Source organism: Mus caroli, chromosome 5, assembly GCF_900094665.2.
Source record: "Mus caroli chromosome 5, CAROLI_EIJ_v1.1, whole genome shotgun sequence".
Classification (NCBI taxonomy): domain Eukaryota; kingdom Metazoa; phylum Chordata; class Mammalia; order Rodentia; family Muridae; genus Mus; species Mus caroli.
The window spans coordinates 578,281-594,746 of NC_034574.1; the positions used below are offsets into that span (position 1 = coordinate 578,281).

At 39.4% G+C, this 16,466-nt stretch overlaps 1 protein-coding gene across 2 annotated transcripts in view; it reads left to right on the forward strand.

Moving 5' to 3' along the window:
- Positions 1–16,466, forward strand: part of Lrrd1 (leucine rich repeats and death domain containing 1) — a 25,043-nt gene that overhangs the window by 6,391 nt on the left and 2,186 nt on the right. Inside the window, exons 2-4 of one of the 2 annotated variants that reach the window (XM_021162917.2) lie at positions 1,837–3,800; positions 10,749–10,947; positions 15,855–16,016. In XM_021162917.2, coding sequence (XP_021018576.1) covers positions 1,902–3,800; positions 10,749–10,947; positions 15,855–16,016 — 2,260 coding nt within the window. In that variant the 5' untranslated portion in view covers positions 1,837–1,901. The remainder of the gene's footprint in view (positions 1–1,836; positions 3,801–10,748; positions 10,948–15,854; positions 16,017–16,466) is intronic. The other variant, XM_021162918.2, reaches the window with a different exon arrangement.

Genomic DNA, 16,466 nt, shown 5'->3' on the forward strand with positions numbered 1-16,466 from the left:
AACAATAGGGTTGCAGATCCCTTTAGCTCCTTGGGTACTTCCTCTAGATCCTCCATTGGGAGCCCTGTGATACATCCAATAGCTGACTGTGAACATCCACTCCTGTGTTTGCTAGGCCCCCAGAATTCAATCTTAAAAGGCACTTATAATAAGATAATACTAAAAGAGAGCGCGTGGATCCATACACCAGACTAACGCAGGGATAGGTTATGAATATACGGGTTATGAGAACGCCAAAGTTCCAGGAGGTGAGTTTCTGTGAAACTCTTTGCCTCGTGAGTGCTCCCAGGCCTCTCGACCTGCCAAGCAAACTTCACTGGAGTGTACGTAGCACATGTCCATCAGTGGATGAACAGATAACAAAAATATGGTCCATATACACAATGGACTTTGATTCTACCATATGAAAATAGAATTATAACATTTCCAGGAAAATGGAGGTGACAGCAAAACATGAAGGTGTATGATGTAACCCGGAATTACCTGAAGATTCTTGACTTTAATCTGTATATATGTATAAATTTATGTGTGTAAGTGCAGGTCATGAAACTAGAAAGACAACCACAGAGGGGAGGACGAGAATTTGAGGGATGAAGAGGAGAAAAGCAAACAGAAAGAGGAGGTAATGAAATACATGTAACATGAGAGCAGAGGAGATTCAAGGTAGGCAGATGGTGTGAAAGAGGAAAGGGGGTAGAAGAGAGGGGAAGGGCATGAGAAAGAAAAATGTGGAGCTGGGATGTAGCTCAGTTAGTAAAGTGGCTTGCTAGCATACATACAATCCTTGAGATCCATCCCTACCACCACAGAAATCAGACATTGTAGCTCATGCCTATATTTCAAGTACTCAGGAAGTAGAGGCAGGAGGATCGGAAGTATGAGGGTGTTCTCAGCTACATAGTCCAAGGACAGCATAGGATACATGAGACTCTAGCTCAAAGAAAGAACAAATAAGTAGAAAATCCTATCATAAAACCCACTAATTTGAATGTTAGCCTAATATGTCATTTAAGCTCTCTGTCCACCCCCACCCCCCAAAGCTAGGCATGATGAAACATGACTTTGAAACTCTGTTAAGTTTTACGACAGGCTATTCAAAATAGTGAGTGCTGGACCAGCCAGGGCTGCATAGTAAGCCTCTGTCTCAAAATAAATAAATAAATAAATAAATAAATAAATAAATAAATAAATATAAGAAAAATGAATGCTGTGATAAACAGTAGGATTGATGACATCATTCGCTCTTGATTCTAATCAATCTCAAAGGAAAATTTTCAGTCTCTCAAGACAGGCTGTCACTATGCATGTTGCTTGGTAGGAAATTCTTTAGGAATCTTGACAGATCTGGCCTCTTGGGGTTCAGGTAAGATGTGTATTGGGAACTGACACTAAGGAATCAGGATGGCGAGCTGGGGCAGTACTAGGGGGTGTCTAGACGACAGAAAAAAAATCAGGGTGTTCTACTGGGATCTGTTTGGTTCCCTGTGAATGAAGGCAGAGAGCAAGGAGATGCACAACAGGATTGTTACAGAGCTGGTTGTGACTGGAGGTCAGACTTGGAGAAATGTAAGGAATATCTGAAGAAAGCCTATCAAACAGTCTGGCCAGAGTGGCCTGGGGATTGCCAGTGAGTGCCTGATGCAGTTGAGGTCTGGGATAAAGCCACGAACAGGAGGAGGGAGCTGAGGGGAGGGAGATGTATGCATGCAATCCACTGGGCCAACGGTGGCTGCAGCTGGATTTGAAGTGGCTGAGGGAGAGATGAAGATCTGCCTAGTGTGTGTAATTTCAACATATTTGTCATACTTCCAATTGATATCAACATTTGTCTTTTAGGTTCAAAGGAAAAAACACAAAAGATTAAAGTTATAGTCTTAGTTCGTGCAAGAGTTTCCAGTAAGATGTCTGAAGATGGGAGTAATGTGGAGCCTGAAGGATTTACTAGATTTGAGTCACTGGAGGAGCCTGGATCTGAAATATCAGATCTCTTGGATGAAGCTTCTCCTTACTCAAAAAGTAAAGATTCCAACCAGATTTATGAAGCAAATCCTTCAAAGGACACAGAACAGTCAGCAGCTTCCTCCACCAGCCAGCTTGATAGAAACAAAGAGAAAAATACAGGAGCTCCATTTTCAGAAACTAACATAACAGATATCATCCCACTGTCAATAGAAGAAAGTCTGCAGAGCTCTGGGTCATCGGAGACTAAGATGGCTGAAGATCATTACCCAGTCAAATTCCCGACTGGGAGGAAGTTTAGAGGACGAATCTTTAACGGAAATCAGAAAAGATTTGACATGAAGTCTGATAACTTTACAGTTAATCTTGATGCCAAGGGTTTACAAGAATTCCCTGTAGACATTGTAAAAGTCAAATATGTAAAATATCTATATTTAGATAAGAATCAAATAAAAAATTTCCAAGGGATAGACCCAGGGGATCTGCTAGGGCTTGAAATTCTGTCCTTGCAAGAAAATGGATTGTCATCAATTCCCTTGGAAATTCAGTTGTTTCACAATTTAAAGATACTAAATGCCAGTTACAATGAGATATCGCACATACCCAGAGAACTACTACAACTTGGGAATATGAGACAACTCCTCTTAAATAGTAATCATATTGACACTTTACCTTCTAGCTTAGAGCATCTTAGATATTTGGAAACTTTAAGTTTGGGTAAAAATATGTTAACATATATACCAGATTCTTTGTCTAGTTTGAAAAATTTGAGAATTCTCAATCTGGAATATAACCAGTTAACAATATTTTCTAAATCATTATGCTTCCTTCCAAAATTAAATTCCCTAAACCTTACTGGAAACATGATAGGCAGTTTGCCAAAAGAAGTTAGGGAACTGAAAAATTTAGAAAACCTTCTAATGGATCACAATAAACTTACTTTTTTGGCTGTGGAAATATTTCAATTGCCCAAAATAAAAGAACTTCATCTAGCTGACAATAAATTGGAAGCCATTTCACCCAAAATTGAGAATTTCAAAGAACTCAGGCTGCTTAACCTTGATAAAAATTTATTGCAAAGCATACCAAAAAAAATTTCCCACTGTGTAAATTTGGAATCTCTTAGTCTTAGTGATAATAATATAGAAGAACTTCCTAAGAAAATCCGTAAGCTTAAAAATTTGAGACAACTCCATGTAAACAGAAATAAAATGATAACAATGACTGAAGAAATCTCACATCTTAGTAATATACACATCCTGGAGTTTTCAGGCAATCAAATCACACATGTTCCTATTGAAATAAAAAACTGCAGAAAAATAACAAGAGTTGAACTGAATTATAACAATATAATGTATTTCCCAGTGGGGTTGTGTGCTTTGCAATCACTGGACTACTTGAGTTTTAATGGAAATTATATTTCAGAAATTCCTGTGGACATGTCGTTCAGTAAGCAGCTGCTTCATTTAGAGTTGAATAGGAACAAACTTACCATATTTTCAAAACATTTATGTTCTCTCACTAATCTTGAATACCTGGATCTTGCTAAAAACCAAATAATGACAATTCCATCCTGTATCTCTGCTATGGTATCACTCCATGTTCTCATTCTATCTGATAATAAGTTCGAGAGTTTCCCGAAGGAACTGTGTTCTTTAAAAAACTTGCAAGTGCTTGATATTTCAGAAAATAAATTACAGAAGATACCTTTAGAAATATCCAAACTGAAAAGGATCCAGAAGTTAAACTTGTCAAACAATATTTTCACACATTTTCCTGTTGAACTGTGCCAACTTCAAACTCTCGAGGAGCTGAATATAAGTCAGACAAGTGGGAAAAAGGTAAGACTGTTCTTCTGGGCGTGGAGGGGAGGGAGCCTAGGGGAATATCAACCTGAGAAACAGTGTACATGTGTTCTCACTAGTTTTCTGTCAACTTAGCAGAAGCTAGACTCATTAGAGAGGAGGGATCATCAATTGAAAAAATGCCTCCATGAGATTGGGCTTTAGACAAGCCTATTGGGTATTGTCTCAGTTAGTGATTGATGGGGGAAGGTCCAGCCCATTGAGTGGGGTTGGGGTTCCCATCTGGGCTGGTTGTCCTTGGTTCTATAAGAAAACAGGCTGAGCACACCATAACGAGCAAGCCAGTAAGCAGCACCTTTGCATGGCCTCTGCACCCTGCCTCCAGGTTCCTGCCCTGCTTGAATTTCTACACTTAATGCTTTTGAAGATGAGCTATTATATGGAACTGTGAATGAAGCAAACCCTTTCCTTCCCAAGTTGCTTTTGTCATAGTGTTGAATCACAGCAATAGTAACCCTGACTAACAACATGCAAAGCTTATATGTGTATTTTAAAAAAGTGACATTTCCTATGTTTAAAAAAACATGGCTTAGAGACACATCACTCTACACAAATTCTTTACAGCGTATTTCATATAAATGCAATGTGAAACAAAGAAAATTTTTGTAGATTACTTCCTATTTAGTTCACTCGGAGATTTTTCAAATTGTATGCATGTGTTGTATATGTATGCATTCCTGTGGCTGTGTGTATGGATGCATGTAGGAGCATATGGGTACGCATGGGTATAGGAATACACAAGTTACATGTGTCTTCAGTTGTGCTCCATTTTTTGCTGCTGCTGCTGGTAGTGCTGCTGCTGGTGGTGGTGATGGTGCTGCTGCTGTTGCTGCTGCTTCTGGTGGTGGTGGTAGTGCTCCTGCTGGTGCTGCTGGTGCTGCTGGTGCTGCTGTTGCCGTTGATTAGTCAGGGTCTCAGTATGAAGCCTTGTTTATCAGAAGCCATCTAAGAAAGGCTATGGCAAGCAAGTGAATTTTCTGGAGATGGCCCACCATTTTACATGGCTTTGATGGATGTGCTCTAGAGGCAATGACCCCAGAGATGGTATCCCAGGACTTCCTCTGGTTGCTGATATGACTTTGCTGCCACTATTACATTGCCTAACTATTCCTGGGCATCAGGAATTCCTGCCTATTGGACAGATTCCCTGAAGAATCAATATGAAGACATGCTTTCATGTAGTAATGCTGTGTAGAAGAATTGATGATCTCAAAATATCTGATAATTTTTAGAATTCCTAAATTGATAAAAGAAATTTCAAACCCCGTGTAGATTAAAAGCTTGGAACAAATTTCGAATCATGCCACTATCTGGTAACTAAGGGTCATAAACTGGAATGGACAATTTAGTGTAGGTTCAAGGACAAAAACAAAATAATAAGATTGACTAGTTTATCTACATAAGACTTCAAAATACGACACAGGGAAGATAATTGTTCTCTTGGCAAAACCACACTAACTTGTGACATAAAAATTATTGTATCAAACATATAATGAACCCATGGTGCCAGAAAATAGATAAGGAATGTTCAGTCAGGTACTAGTCTTAATGGAAAGACAGGTGAACAATTCTACTGTAACTCTCCCTAAAAATTATCAATCTATGGCATGATCTATTGCCTTAAACTTACTATGAAATTATGGAATATAAAAGTGCTCAGAAAACCGTGTAATCAATTAGTCCCAAGAAAGTACAAAAACTAAGAAAAACAAAAAAGTGGTGGTGTAAACCCTTTTGTGCTTGATCCAGTGTGCATGTGTTCTGTATGTCTGACTTTCTTTTCTGTTCCCTCTGGCTCAGAAAGTTAATAAACTCTGAGCCTCTTGCCTAACAAGACCCAAGAGTCAAAGAGTAAAGAGCCCAAGTTACTAAGTTTATTTTCTTAATTCCCTGTTGCTCTCAGCAAGAGTTAAATTGCCAGATTTGGGCTCCTGAATACCAAAAGAGTTAAATTGCCAGAAGCCATCAGCTTTTAACCCATGCTATGCCACCTTTCTTGGCTCTGAGCAGATTCTGGCACCTGGCATCCTTTGAACTGTGTAGACCAGGTTGGCCTTGAACTCACATATATCTGCCTGCTTTGCTTCTTCCATGATGGCTGGGATTAAATGTGGGTGTCACCATGCCCATTGTTTCCACCTCATTTTGGAGACAGGGCCTCTCACTCTCAAACTGACTTGTCTAGTTGTCCAATAATTGTGCCTCTACCCGAACCCATCTGCACTAGGGCTATAGGCAAAACCTAACTTGCTAGTAGGTGCTTGAGGATGCAAAGTCAGATCCTCATACTTGCAGGCACTTTATTGACTGAGTCATCTACTTAACTCCCATCCTAAGTTTTAATTTGTCCAACTCATGAATGGCTCTGGGTTCGATCTCCACTACCAACAATGCATTGCTGAAAATCTAGATTATTGAGAAGATAGGAATTATTCCACAAGCATATCATGATAAAACTACTATATATTGATTTAATATACTTGTAATCTCTTTTTCTTATACATATTTATAAGCATTTATAAAAATACTGTAAGCTCAATTTAAAATTTTATTTTACATAAGAATTCTCTTTCACAGGACAAAATACTCTTCCCAATAAGTTTTATAATAAATACATGGTTTATGTAATTAATCCCCTGCCAAGCATTTAGAAATTTTCTTCATGATAATGCTTTTTAAAAATTTCTTCATAAATGCATTTTTCACATTTAAAGCTCTTTTCTTTGGAAATTACTCTTGAAAATTTGATAGACTATTGGTTTGTTGATTTGTTTATTTATTGTGCTAGGGATCAAACCCAAACCTCACACATGGTAGGTAATGTCTCTAGTATGAAATTATACCTCAAGCCTTAGAAATAGTATTTACATTTTAAAAATTAAAAACAATTATTGATATATCCTTAGATCTCAATAACAACAGCTATAATCCAACTATCTTTAATGGTGGACTATTTATTTTTAAAAATCTGTTCATAAAAATCTTCCTTGAATTTTGTCAAATGTTTTCTCAGCATCTAACCAAATATCATGTGGTTTTTGTCTTTGAGTTTGTTTATATAGTGAATTACGTTGATGGATCTCTGTATATTAAACCATCCTTGCATCCCTGGGATAAAGCCTACTTGGTCATGATGGATGATCGTTTTGATGTGTTCTTGGATTAGGTTTGCAAGAATTTTATTGAGTATTTTTGCATCAATATTTATAAGGGAAATTGGTCTGAAGTTCTCTTTCTTTGTTGGGTCTTTGTGTGGTTTAGGTATCAGAGTAATTGTGGCTTCATGGAATAAATTGGATAGAGTACCTTCTGATTCTATTTTTTTGAATAGTTTGAGGAGAATTTGAATTAGGTCTTCTTTGAAGGTCTGATAGAACTCTGCACTAAACCCATCTGGTCCTGGGCTTTTTTTGGTTGGGAGACTATTAATGACTGCTTCTGTTTCTTTAGGGGAGATGGGGCTGTTTATATCGTTAATCTGATCTGGATTTAACTTTGGCACCTGGTATCTGTCTAGAAATTAGTCCATTTCGTCCAGGTTTTCCAGTTTTGTTGAGTATAGCCTTTTGTAGTAGGATATGATGATGCTTTGGATTTCCTCAGGACCTGTTGTTATGTCTCCCTTTTCATTTCTGATTTTGTTAATTAGGATTCTGTCCCTGTGCCCTCTAGTTAGTCTGGCTAAGGGTTTATCTATCTTGTTGATTTTCTCAAAAGACCAGCTCCTGGTTTGGTTGATTCTTTGTATAGTTCTTTTTGTTTCTACTTGGTTGATTTCAGCCCTGAGTTTGATTATTTCCTGCTGTCTACTCCTCTTGGGTGAATTTGCTTCCTTTTGTTCTAGAGCTTTTAGGTGTGCTGTCAAGATACTAGTAGTGTGTGCACTCTCTAGTTTCTTTCTGGAGGCACTCAGAGCTATGAGTTTTCCTCTTAGGAATGCTTTCATTGTGTCCCATAAGTTTGGGTATGTTGTGGCTTCATTTTCATTAAACTCTAAAAAGACTTTAATTTCTTTATTTCTTCCTTGACCAAGGTATCATTGAGTAGAGTGTTGTTCAACTTCCACGTGAATGTTAAGTTTCTATTATTTATGTTGTTATTGAAGATCAGCCTTAGTCGATGGTGGTCTGATAGTATGCATGGGATAATTTCAGTATTTTTGTATCTTTTGAGGCCTGTTTTGTGACCGATTATATGGTCAATTTTGGAGAAGATATCATGAGGTGCTGAGAAGAAAGTATATCCTTTTGTTTTAGGGTAAAATAATTCTGTAGATATCTGTTAAATCCATTTGTTTTATAACTTCTGTTAGTTTCACTGTCTCTTTGTTTAGTTTCTGTTTCCAGGACATGACCATTGATGAGAGTGGGGTGCTAAAGTCTCCCACTATTATTGTATAAGGTGTATTGTGTAAGGTGCTTTGAGCTTTACTAAAGTTTCTTTAATGAATGTGGCTGCCCTTGCATTTGGAGCATAGATATTCAGAATTGAGAGTTCATCTTGGAAGATTTTAACTTTGATGTGTATAAAGTGCCCCTCCTTGTCTTTTTGATAACTTTGGATTGGAAGTCAATTTTATTTGGTATTAGAATGACTACTTCAGCTTGTTTCTTCAGACAGTCTGCTTGGAAAATTATGTTCCAACCTTTTATTCTGAGGTAGTGTCTGTCTTTGTCCCTGAGGTGGGTTTCCTGTATACAGCAAAAAGTTGGGTCCTGTTTATGTAGCCAGTCTGTTAGTCTATGTCTTTTTATTGGGGAATTGAGTCCATTGATGTTAAGAGATATTAAGGAAAAGTAATTGTTACTTCCTGTTATTTTTGTTGTTAGAGTTGGGATTCTGTTCTTGTGGCCTTCTTCTTTTAGGTTTGTTGAAGGATTACTTTCTTGCTTTTTCTAGGGTGTCATTTCCCTTCTTGTGTTAGAGTTTTCCCTTTATTATCCTTTGAAGGGCTGGATTCATGGAAAGATATTGTGTGAATTTGGTTTTGTCATGGAATACTCTGGTTTCTCCATCTATGGTAATTGANAGTTTTNCTGGGTATAGTAGCCTGGNCTGGCANTTGTGTTCTCTTAGTGNCTGTATAANATCTGTCCAGGCTCTTCTGGCTTTCCTAGTCTCTGGTGAGAANTCTGGTGTAATTCTGATAGGTTTGCCTTTATATGTTACTTGACCTTTTTCCCTTACTGCTTTTAATATTGTATTCTTATTTAGTGCAGTTGTTGTTCTGATTATTATGTGTCGTGAGGAATTTCTTTTCTGTTCCAGTCTATTTGGAGTCCAATAGGCTTCTTATATGTTCATGAGCATCTCTTTAGGTTAGGGAAGTTTTCTTCTTTAATTTTGTTGAAGATATCTACTGGCCCTGTAAGTTGAAAATCTTCATTCTCATCTACTCCTATTGGTGTGACCAAGCTCCTGTTATCCTGGGATCCTGGCATCCTAAGACCCTGGGTGTGTTATAGCACCTGGAAGTGGTGTCTCCTCTGAGGACCATGGAGCTGTCTGGTGTGTTAGAAACCAAGGTGTACTAGTACAGATCAGAAGGAACCCAAGCTGCTGGTCAGGCAAGGCTGCCCTGTCCTTGTTTCTGCTGTCACAAGCCCATCACAATTTGTTTGGAATAGATGTTGTGTTCCACTCACCAGTGATCCTAAAATGGCGTGGACCATCCACTGTGTTAGCGCCCAAGGTGGCCCAGAACTGGTGCTGACGAGAAGGGACTTGTGCCCCTGGTCAGGCAGGTTTTCTGCTTCTCTGCTGCTGGGTCAGCCCTTGCATGATTGGATTGGAACCGATGATGTATTCCACTCACCAGTGATCCTAAGAACATGTGGAGAGTCCTCTGGGATCATGGGACCTTCTGCGGAGTTCGAGCCTAAGGTGACCCAGAGCTGGCACTGACCGGATGTACTCAGGACTTTCTTAGGGAAGCATAGAAGCTGTACTCATGGGAGAAGGCATAAGTGATTCATAAGAAATTTCCAATCAATTCAATATCTCCAAGTTGTACAAATATTTAAAAACCCCAAGCCTGTGACATGTGGAGAGCAAGACCAAGAGTAGAAGATGGCACAGTGGTGACTGTATCATGTGACTCAGCTTTGTGGATTTTTGTTAAGCATCTGTGCTGGTTTTATGACTTCCACTGTTCCCATTAGATGTGGCTGTGCCAGTGTGGTCTGTGTGTGAGTGTGTGGTCTGTGTGTGTGGTGTATGTGTGTGGTGTGTGTATGTTGTATGTGTGTTTGCATACATGTGTAGTGTGTGTGGTATGCATGTATTGTATGTGAGTATAAATGTGCTATGTGTATTTGATGTGTGTAGTGGTATGTTTACAATATGTGTGTTGTGTGTTGTATATGTGTTGTATCTATGTGTGTATTGTAGGTGGGTTGTGTGTATGGTATATGTGTGCAGTGTGTTTGTGGTATGTGGTGTGTATGTGGTATGTGTGGGGTTGTGTATTATGTGGGGGATGTAGTGCATGTGTATGGTGTGTTTGGTGTGCAAATGTGTGTAAGAGTGGATGTCTTTATCACTCTTTGTGAGGAGATTAGGGAAAAGTATGACTGGTTAGTTGGAACAACTTGAGGGAAGAAAAAAAAAAAACAAAGCAGCACCGGCCTTAGGGAAACAAGAAAGGAGTCAGGGGTGCAGCCACTGAGCTGGCTTGGGAAGAGAGTGGGCCCCAAGCAACAGTGCTAACTAGGGAGAACTGATAAGACTCGGGGACTTGTGGGTGCTACACAGAAGCCCAAGGATTTTAGGGTGTGGAGTCACTAAGAACTGTAACAGAATGAAAGTACCTCCTTACACAAAGGCTGGAACAAAACTCTATTCTTCCAGTTGTTTTCAGGGGGAAATTTAGGAGACAGATATTTGTGGATTTATAAACTTATAATTCTGTAATCATCCTTGCAGTTAACAAGACTTCCAGAAGAGGTGTCTCGTATGACTCAACTCAAAACACTCAACATCTCGAACAATGCCATCGAAGATATTCCAAAAAATATAGGGGAGCTGAGAAGTCTGGTTAGTTTTTATGCGAACAACAATCAAATAAGTTCTCTTCCACCATCCTTTCTGTCTTTAGAAGTTCTACAGAGCCTAGATCTCAGAGGTATGTGTCAGACATAATAAGCAAGAAGTAGAATCTGTAAGCAGAACATTGGTCTCAAATTGCAGCTTTTTCTGAAAAAATAAAGAATTTCAATGCATAAAGTGGGCATTAGAGGGAGAGGGGCATAGTGTGTTTAGTACTTAGAGGAAATGAGCACAAAGTTGAAGAATTGGTTTCTTGCTGTGAATCTAGAGATGCAGGAAACAGGTGTTATGGTGGGGGAAATGGGGAAGAAGAGGAGGAGCTTTGTATGGGAAGCTGGGAAAAGAGCAATATGGGCGGGTACATAAATAACACTATGGATATTTGAAAAGACATAATGACTCATACATGATGTTTACTAAAATTACATGTAGTATATGTATATATAGATATATAGATAGTTTAAATGAAGTTATGCTATTTGGGGTGATAATACTCCCCCAAGAGCCATGGATGATCTAATGAAAACTCCAGTACTAGGCATGAGAAACATCTTCTCTAGCTGTTGGTCAGGGAAGTCCAACAGACTTCCAAAATTATCAATATTGCCATTGACTGACTTCCAGAATGAGATGGTAAGACCTATTACTCAAGACACCACACACTTTGGACACTGAAGTTGGAAATATCAAGCTGGAACAAACCTAGAAGCCTCCTCCCTGAGAACTGGGTCTCGTACTGTCAGACAGCATTGTGCAAGATCTCAAGGGAGAGGAGCAACCAGTGGTCCTACACAGCTTCAAGCTTATGAAACACAAGCATGACTGGACAGGAAGATATTCACAAGGCCAGTAGTGACACTTTTGCAGCTTCCTAAACCAATATAATTTCCTACTGCTCTCTAAATAATTATCCTTATACCACAGATAAATGCATCTCTCACCCTCATCGAAGAAGTTTCTTTTTACAGCAGATGAAGACTGTTTTAAAACCCACAACCTGTCAGAATTCAGGGAATAAGTTACTGTGGTACCCAGCCCCATCTGATGTGTCTGCAGTGCAACCCTTGAACCTAAGACTTAGGGAAAATTGTCGAAGAGAGGGCAGAAAGTCTGTAAGAGTCTGGGGCTTAGGATGTCTGCTGTTACTAGTGTCCCCTAGGCATAATGGGGAAGTTCATGAGCCCATGAACTCTCAACAACATGGTTGCTTGAACAAAACCAGGATAATGACAATCTTAGTTGACATGCCACTGTAGACAAGGGAAATTCACATGGCCTCACCACTAGGTGACGGGCTACAGGCTACAAGTGGATACAGAGAGGGAGGATCAGATTTCTCTGTGAACAAGCTACCCAATCAGTTATCCAACCCCAAATGGTCACATGCACATGAGTGATGCTAAATGGACTCAGTGGGTCATATATACACACACACATATAAATATATATATATATATATATATATATATATATATATATATATATATATATATATATATATATATATTATACATAGATAGATAGATAGATAGATAGATAGATAGATAGATAGATAGATCATAGCACATATATGTAATAATAATGGTAAAGAAGCGAGCATAGCAAGGGTTGGAGGTGGGTGAGGAGAGGAGCGAGTGATGTGAGTGCTGTACTTAAGTATAAGTTCTCAAAAAGAAAACTATTAAAAAAGAAAAATACCAACAAAATACCAACCAATGAACAAAAGTTCACAGAGCCGTTTGCTCTGTTGGAGACTGGAAATACATTGCCTGTTGAGTCAGAACAACATCAGGACAGACTGGCCAGGGGCATCAGACCCTGCCTTCAGGCTGGGGCAGTTCTTGTTGTTCCACTTCAGAATTGGAAATATTCAAAGCCATTGTGTCAATCAAGCTCCAAAGCAAGCTGGGGTGGCTTCTCAAGGTCAGTGAAAAGCCATGCTTCTACATCCTCTCCCAAGTTCCCGTCTGAAGGCAGTCCCTTTCTAGCAGGGCCAAGGAGAGTTAGGGTTTTTCTGGAAGTAGCAATGGCCAGAAGCAGTGAATGAGGAAAGAAACAAATGGTCACATATCTACTCTCTAATTAGAGCAGTGGTTCTCAACCTTCCTGATGCTGCAGACCTTTAATAGTTTCTCATGTTGTGGTGAGTCCCCTTCCGCCCCAAAATTATTTTTAGTGCTACTTCGTAACTGTAATCTTGCTACTGCTATAAGTCGTAATGTAAATAACTGTGTTTGCCAATGGTCATAGGTTACGCCTGTGAGAAGGTCTTTCAGTTTCCAAAGGGGCTGAGACCCCCAGACTGAGAATTACACTCTTAGCATGGAATGATGGTCAAGCTTTAAGCACAGAGCCTGACATCATGGTTTTAACAGATATTAGCATCTCTGCCCCCCCAAAGGATGGAATATTAAATGAAAGGAAAGAATATGGGCATGGGGAACCTGGGAAGAACAGTTCTCTCACTGACACGGCCCAGATTTCTTTGCAGTCTACTTAAAGCCCTAGTGCTGGTTTTAGTTCCCACCTTCCCAGATAGCCTGTTGGCTAGTTTTCTGATAACAACATTACATCTGTAGTCTACAGCAACATTGGTTCTGATCCTAGTCCCTATGCCAGATCAGTTACGATTATGATAGTACCACTGTCTACAGTGCTCACACAGAGCTCTAAAAGGATCCTACATTTCTGTTTCTATTTTTTGTAATTTACATACAGAGTCATTGGCTTTCCTGTGACATTCCATACATCTATGCCTTTATTCTTTGCTCCCATTGCCGTCCCCCTATCCCTGACTTCCGTACGTTTCTTCCCTCGTCTTGCCAGTACACCTTTCTGCTTTCATGGGGCATTTATTCCATTACTCTATTTTTTGTCTTCCCACTTCCTCCTTTAAGATCTTTTTCTCCTCCTCTTCATGGTTCTCTTGCTACTTTCATCTCTCTCTCTCTCACATACACACACAAATATATATGCATAAATGCACACACATGTACATATATGCACATAAACATGCATGCACATGTACATACACACAAATTAAAATTTTGAGTCCTGGGGCTGCAGAGTTGGCTCAGCAGTTAAGAACACTGGTTGCTCTTCTGGAGGATCCAGATTCTATTCTAAGACACACATGGCAGCTCACAACTGTCTGTAACTCCAGTATTAGGAGACCCCTCTTCTAATCTCTACAGGGACCAGGACTTCTCATAGTACATACATATACCTGCAGGCAAACCACCCATACACATAAAATAATAAATTAATTTAAATCTAGAGCCTGCATATAAGAAATAATTGTGCTTTCCATTATTTTTTCCATTTTTATTAGATATTTTCTTCATTTACAATTCAAATGCTATCCCAAAAGTCCCTTATACCCTCCCCCAACCCTGCTCTCCAACCCACCCACTCCTGCTTCCTGGCCCTGGTATTCCCCTGTATTGGGGCATATAATCTTTGCATGTGCTTTCCATTCTTAGTCTGGCTTAATTTGATTAACATAATGAGATTCACTACTAATTTTTCTACAGATATAATTATTTCATTTAACTCTTTATGGTTGGATAAAATTGTATTTTGTACATTTGTCCGTGGGTTGACATCTCAGCAGTTCCATTTCTTAGCTATTGTGAGTAGTGCAAGTAAGCAGGACAGACTACGGTGTGTTAGCTGAGTGTGTTCATGTTTCCCAGGAACGGCATCACTAGCTCTTTGTTTTGTTTGTTGGTTTGTTTGTTTTAGCTTTATAAAAGACCCCCACCACTGATTTCCAGAATGGCTGTACTCTCTATACTCTCACCTGTAGGGTATGAGGTCGCTCTTCCCTCATATCCACTTGCTGCTTGAAAAAAAATATATCTTTACCAAAGTATAATATCCAAACTGAAAGAGTGTACACTGCCAAACTGCAACCCTCCCAATGCTGCATGAGCTGTGCTAGACATTGATTCTCAATACCATGATTCGGTAAGAGAAACGGGCCTTCGTCTACATTTGTATCTAACAGAAGTCTAAATTACATAAATAATACGAGGGAAGCTTGCTAATGTGAGATGACATTCAACAACACTAAAGACTGGCAATGCTCCTGTGAATCTAAAATTATTCCAGTCAGGATTGGCCTTCATTAAAACAAGTAACAATAGATTCTGGCAATGATGTCAAGGAAAGGGAAGCCACCACATGGAGATGTCTATGAACCTAGCCACAGTGGAAGTCAACCTGGAGGTTTCTCAGAAAACTGAAACTGGATCTCCCCTTGTGACCTTAATACCACACCTGTACTCACACCAAGACCACAAGTGAATGAATCACAGAGACACCAGTACATCAGGGTATACCGAACAGCGTTCCCTCCTGAGCAAGTGTAATGGAACCAACCTAGTGTCCAACAGCAGAGGATTGCTAAGGAAAAATGATGTACACTCAAAAAAATCCTGTAGTCATGTCATTTGCAGGAAACAGAAGGCAGTGGGTGATCATTTAAATGGATTAAGTGAGTCTCACCCAGACAAATCATTTGTGCTTCCTATATTTTATATAAATACAGAAGGAAGCATGCATGAAAAAAGTAAGATTGTAGTGAACATAGAGGACAGAGGAGGATGAGGAAATGGAGGGTCCGAATATGCTCAACATACAATATAAACTTGTATAAAACTTTAACATGTTAAAAAGTGTATTTCAAAAGTAACACTTGTGGTTCAAAGTCATCTGCTCTATTGCAGAAGGACAGATTCTGGCCTTATGTGGCCACCCCTAGAAGACGCCAGAACCACAATGATTTTTATACACCCTCCTCTTCCCTCTAAGCATGGACATTAGTAAGAACCCTGGAACTGTCACCATTGTGAGTGTCCTTGGGTACTTTACCATGACAGTAGACTTCTGCATGCATAGCTTCTGATGCTACAGTTTAAGTCTACAGTCTGCAGTTTAATTCTACAGAAAGGTGTATTCATTACCATTTTTCCTTACTAGGAAACAATATGACAGCTTTGCCCAGTGCTATCTACAAACTTTCATCTCTGAAAGAGATAAATTTTGATGGCAATCCTTTGATGAGACCTCCAATGGAAATCTGTAAAGGAAAACAGATGCATACAATCACATGTTATCTCCAAAGAGCGGATGAAAGAGATGGTGGGTTATGAGTTGAGGGATCAACCTCACAAGAAACTGTCTGTTATCTACACAGTAAAAGAGCTTGCTTTGGTTGGAGACTTTAATCTGGCAGTAAAATTATTTATCATCTTCTTTTATGTGACCGTTAGCTGTTTATGTCAATAAATCTGATTATTTAGTCTCGGGGGATTGGAATATCTAAAATTGCTCCCCAATCATCCTAACATGTAGCATATCTGATATGCTACACAAGAGCATATTCCAGTGTAAGCTTATGACAGAACTGTGTTGACGAGTGCTGTCCTTTGTAAGCCACGTGATACACTTCCTGAGAGAAGGAGCTTGAAGGACAATGAAGTCACAGCGGCTGTCTCCTTTAACTCAGGCTGACTGTGCTACATCAAAGGGAGGAGAGTTTCGCGTGTCCATGTAGTATTTCCATCCTGTATAGGGAAAGGTGATCAAGAT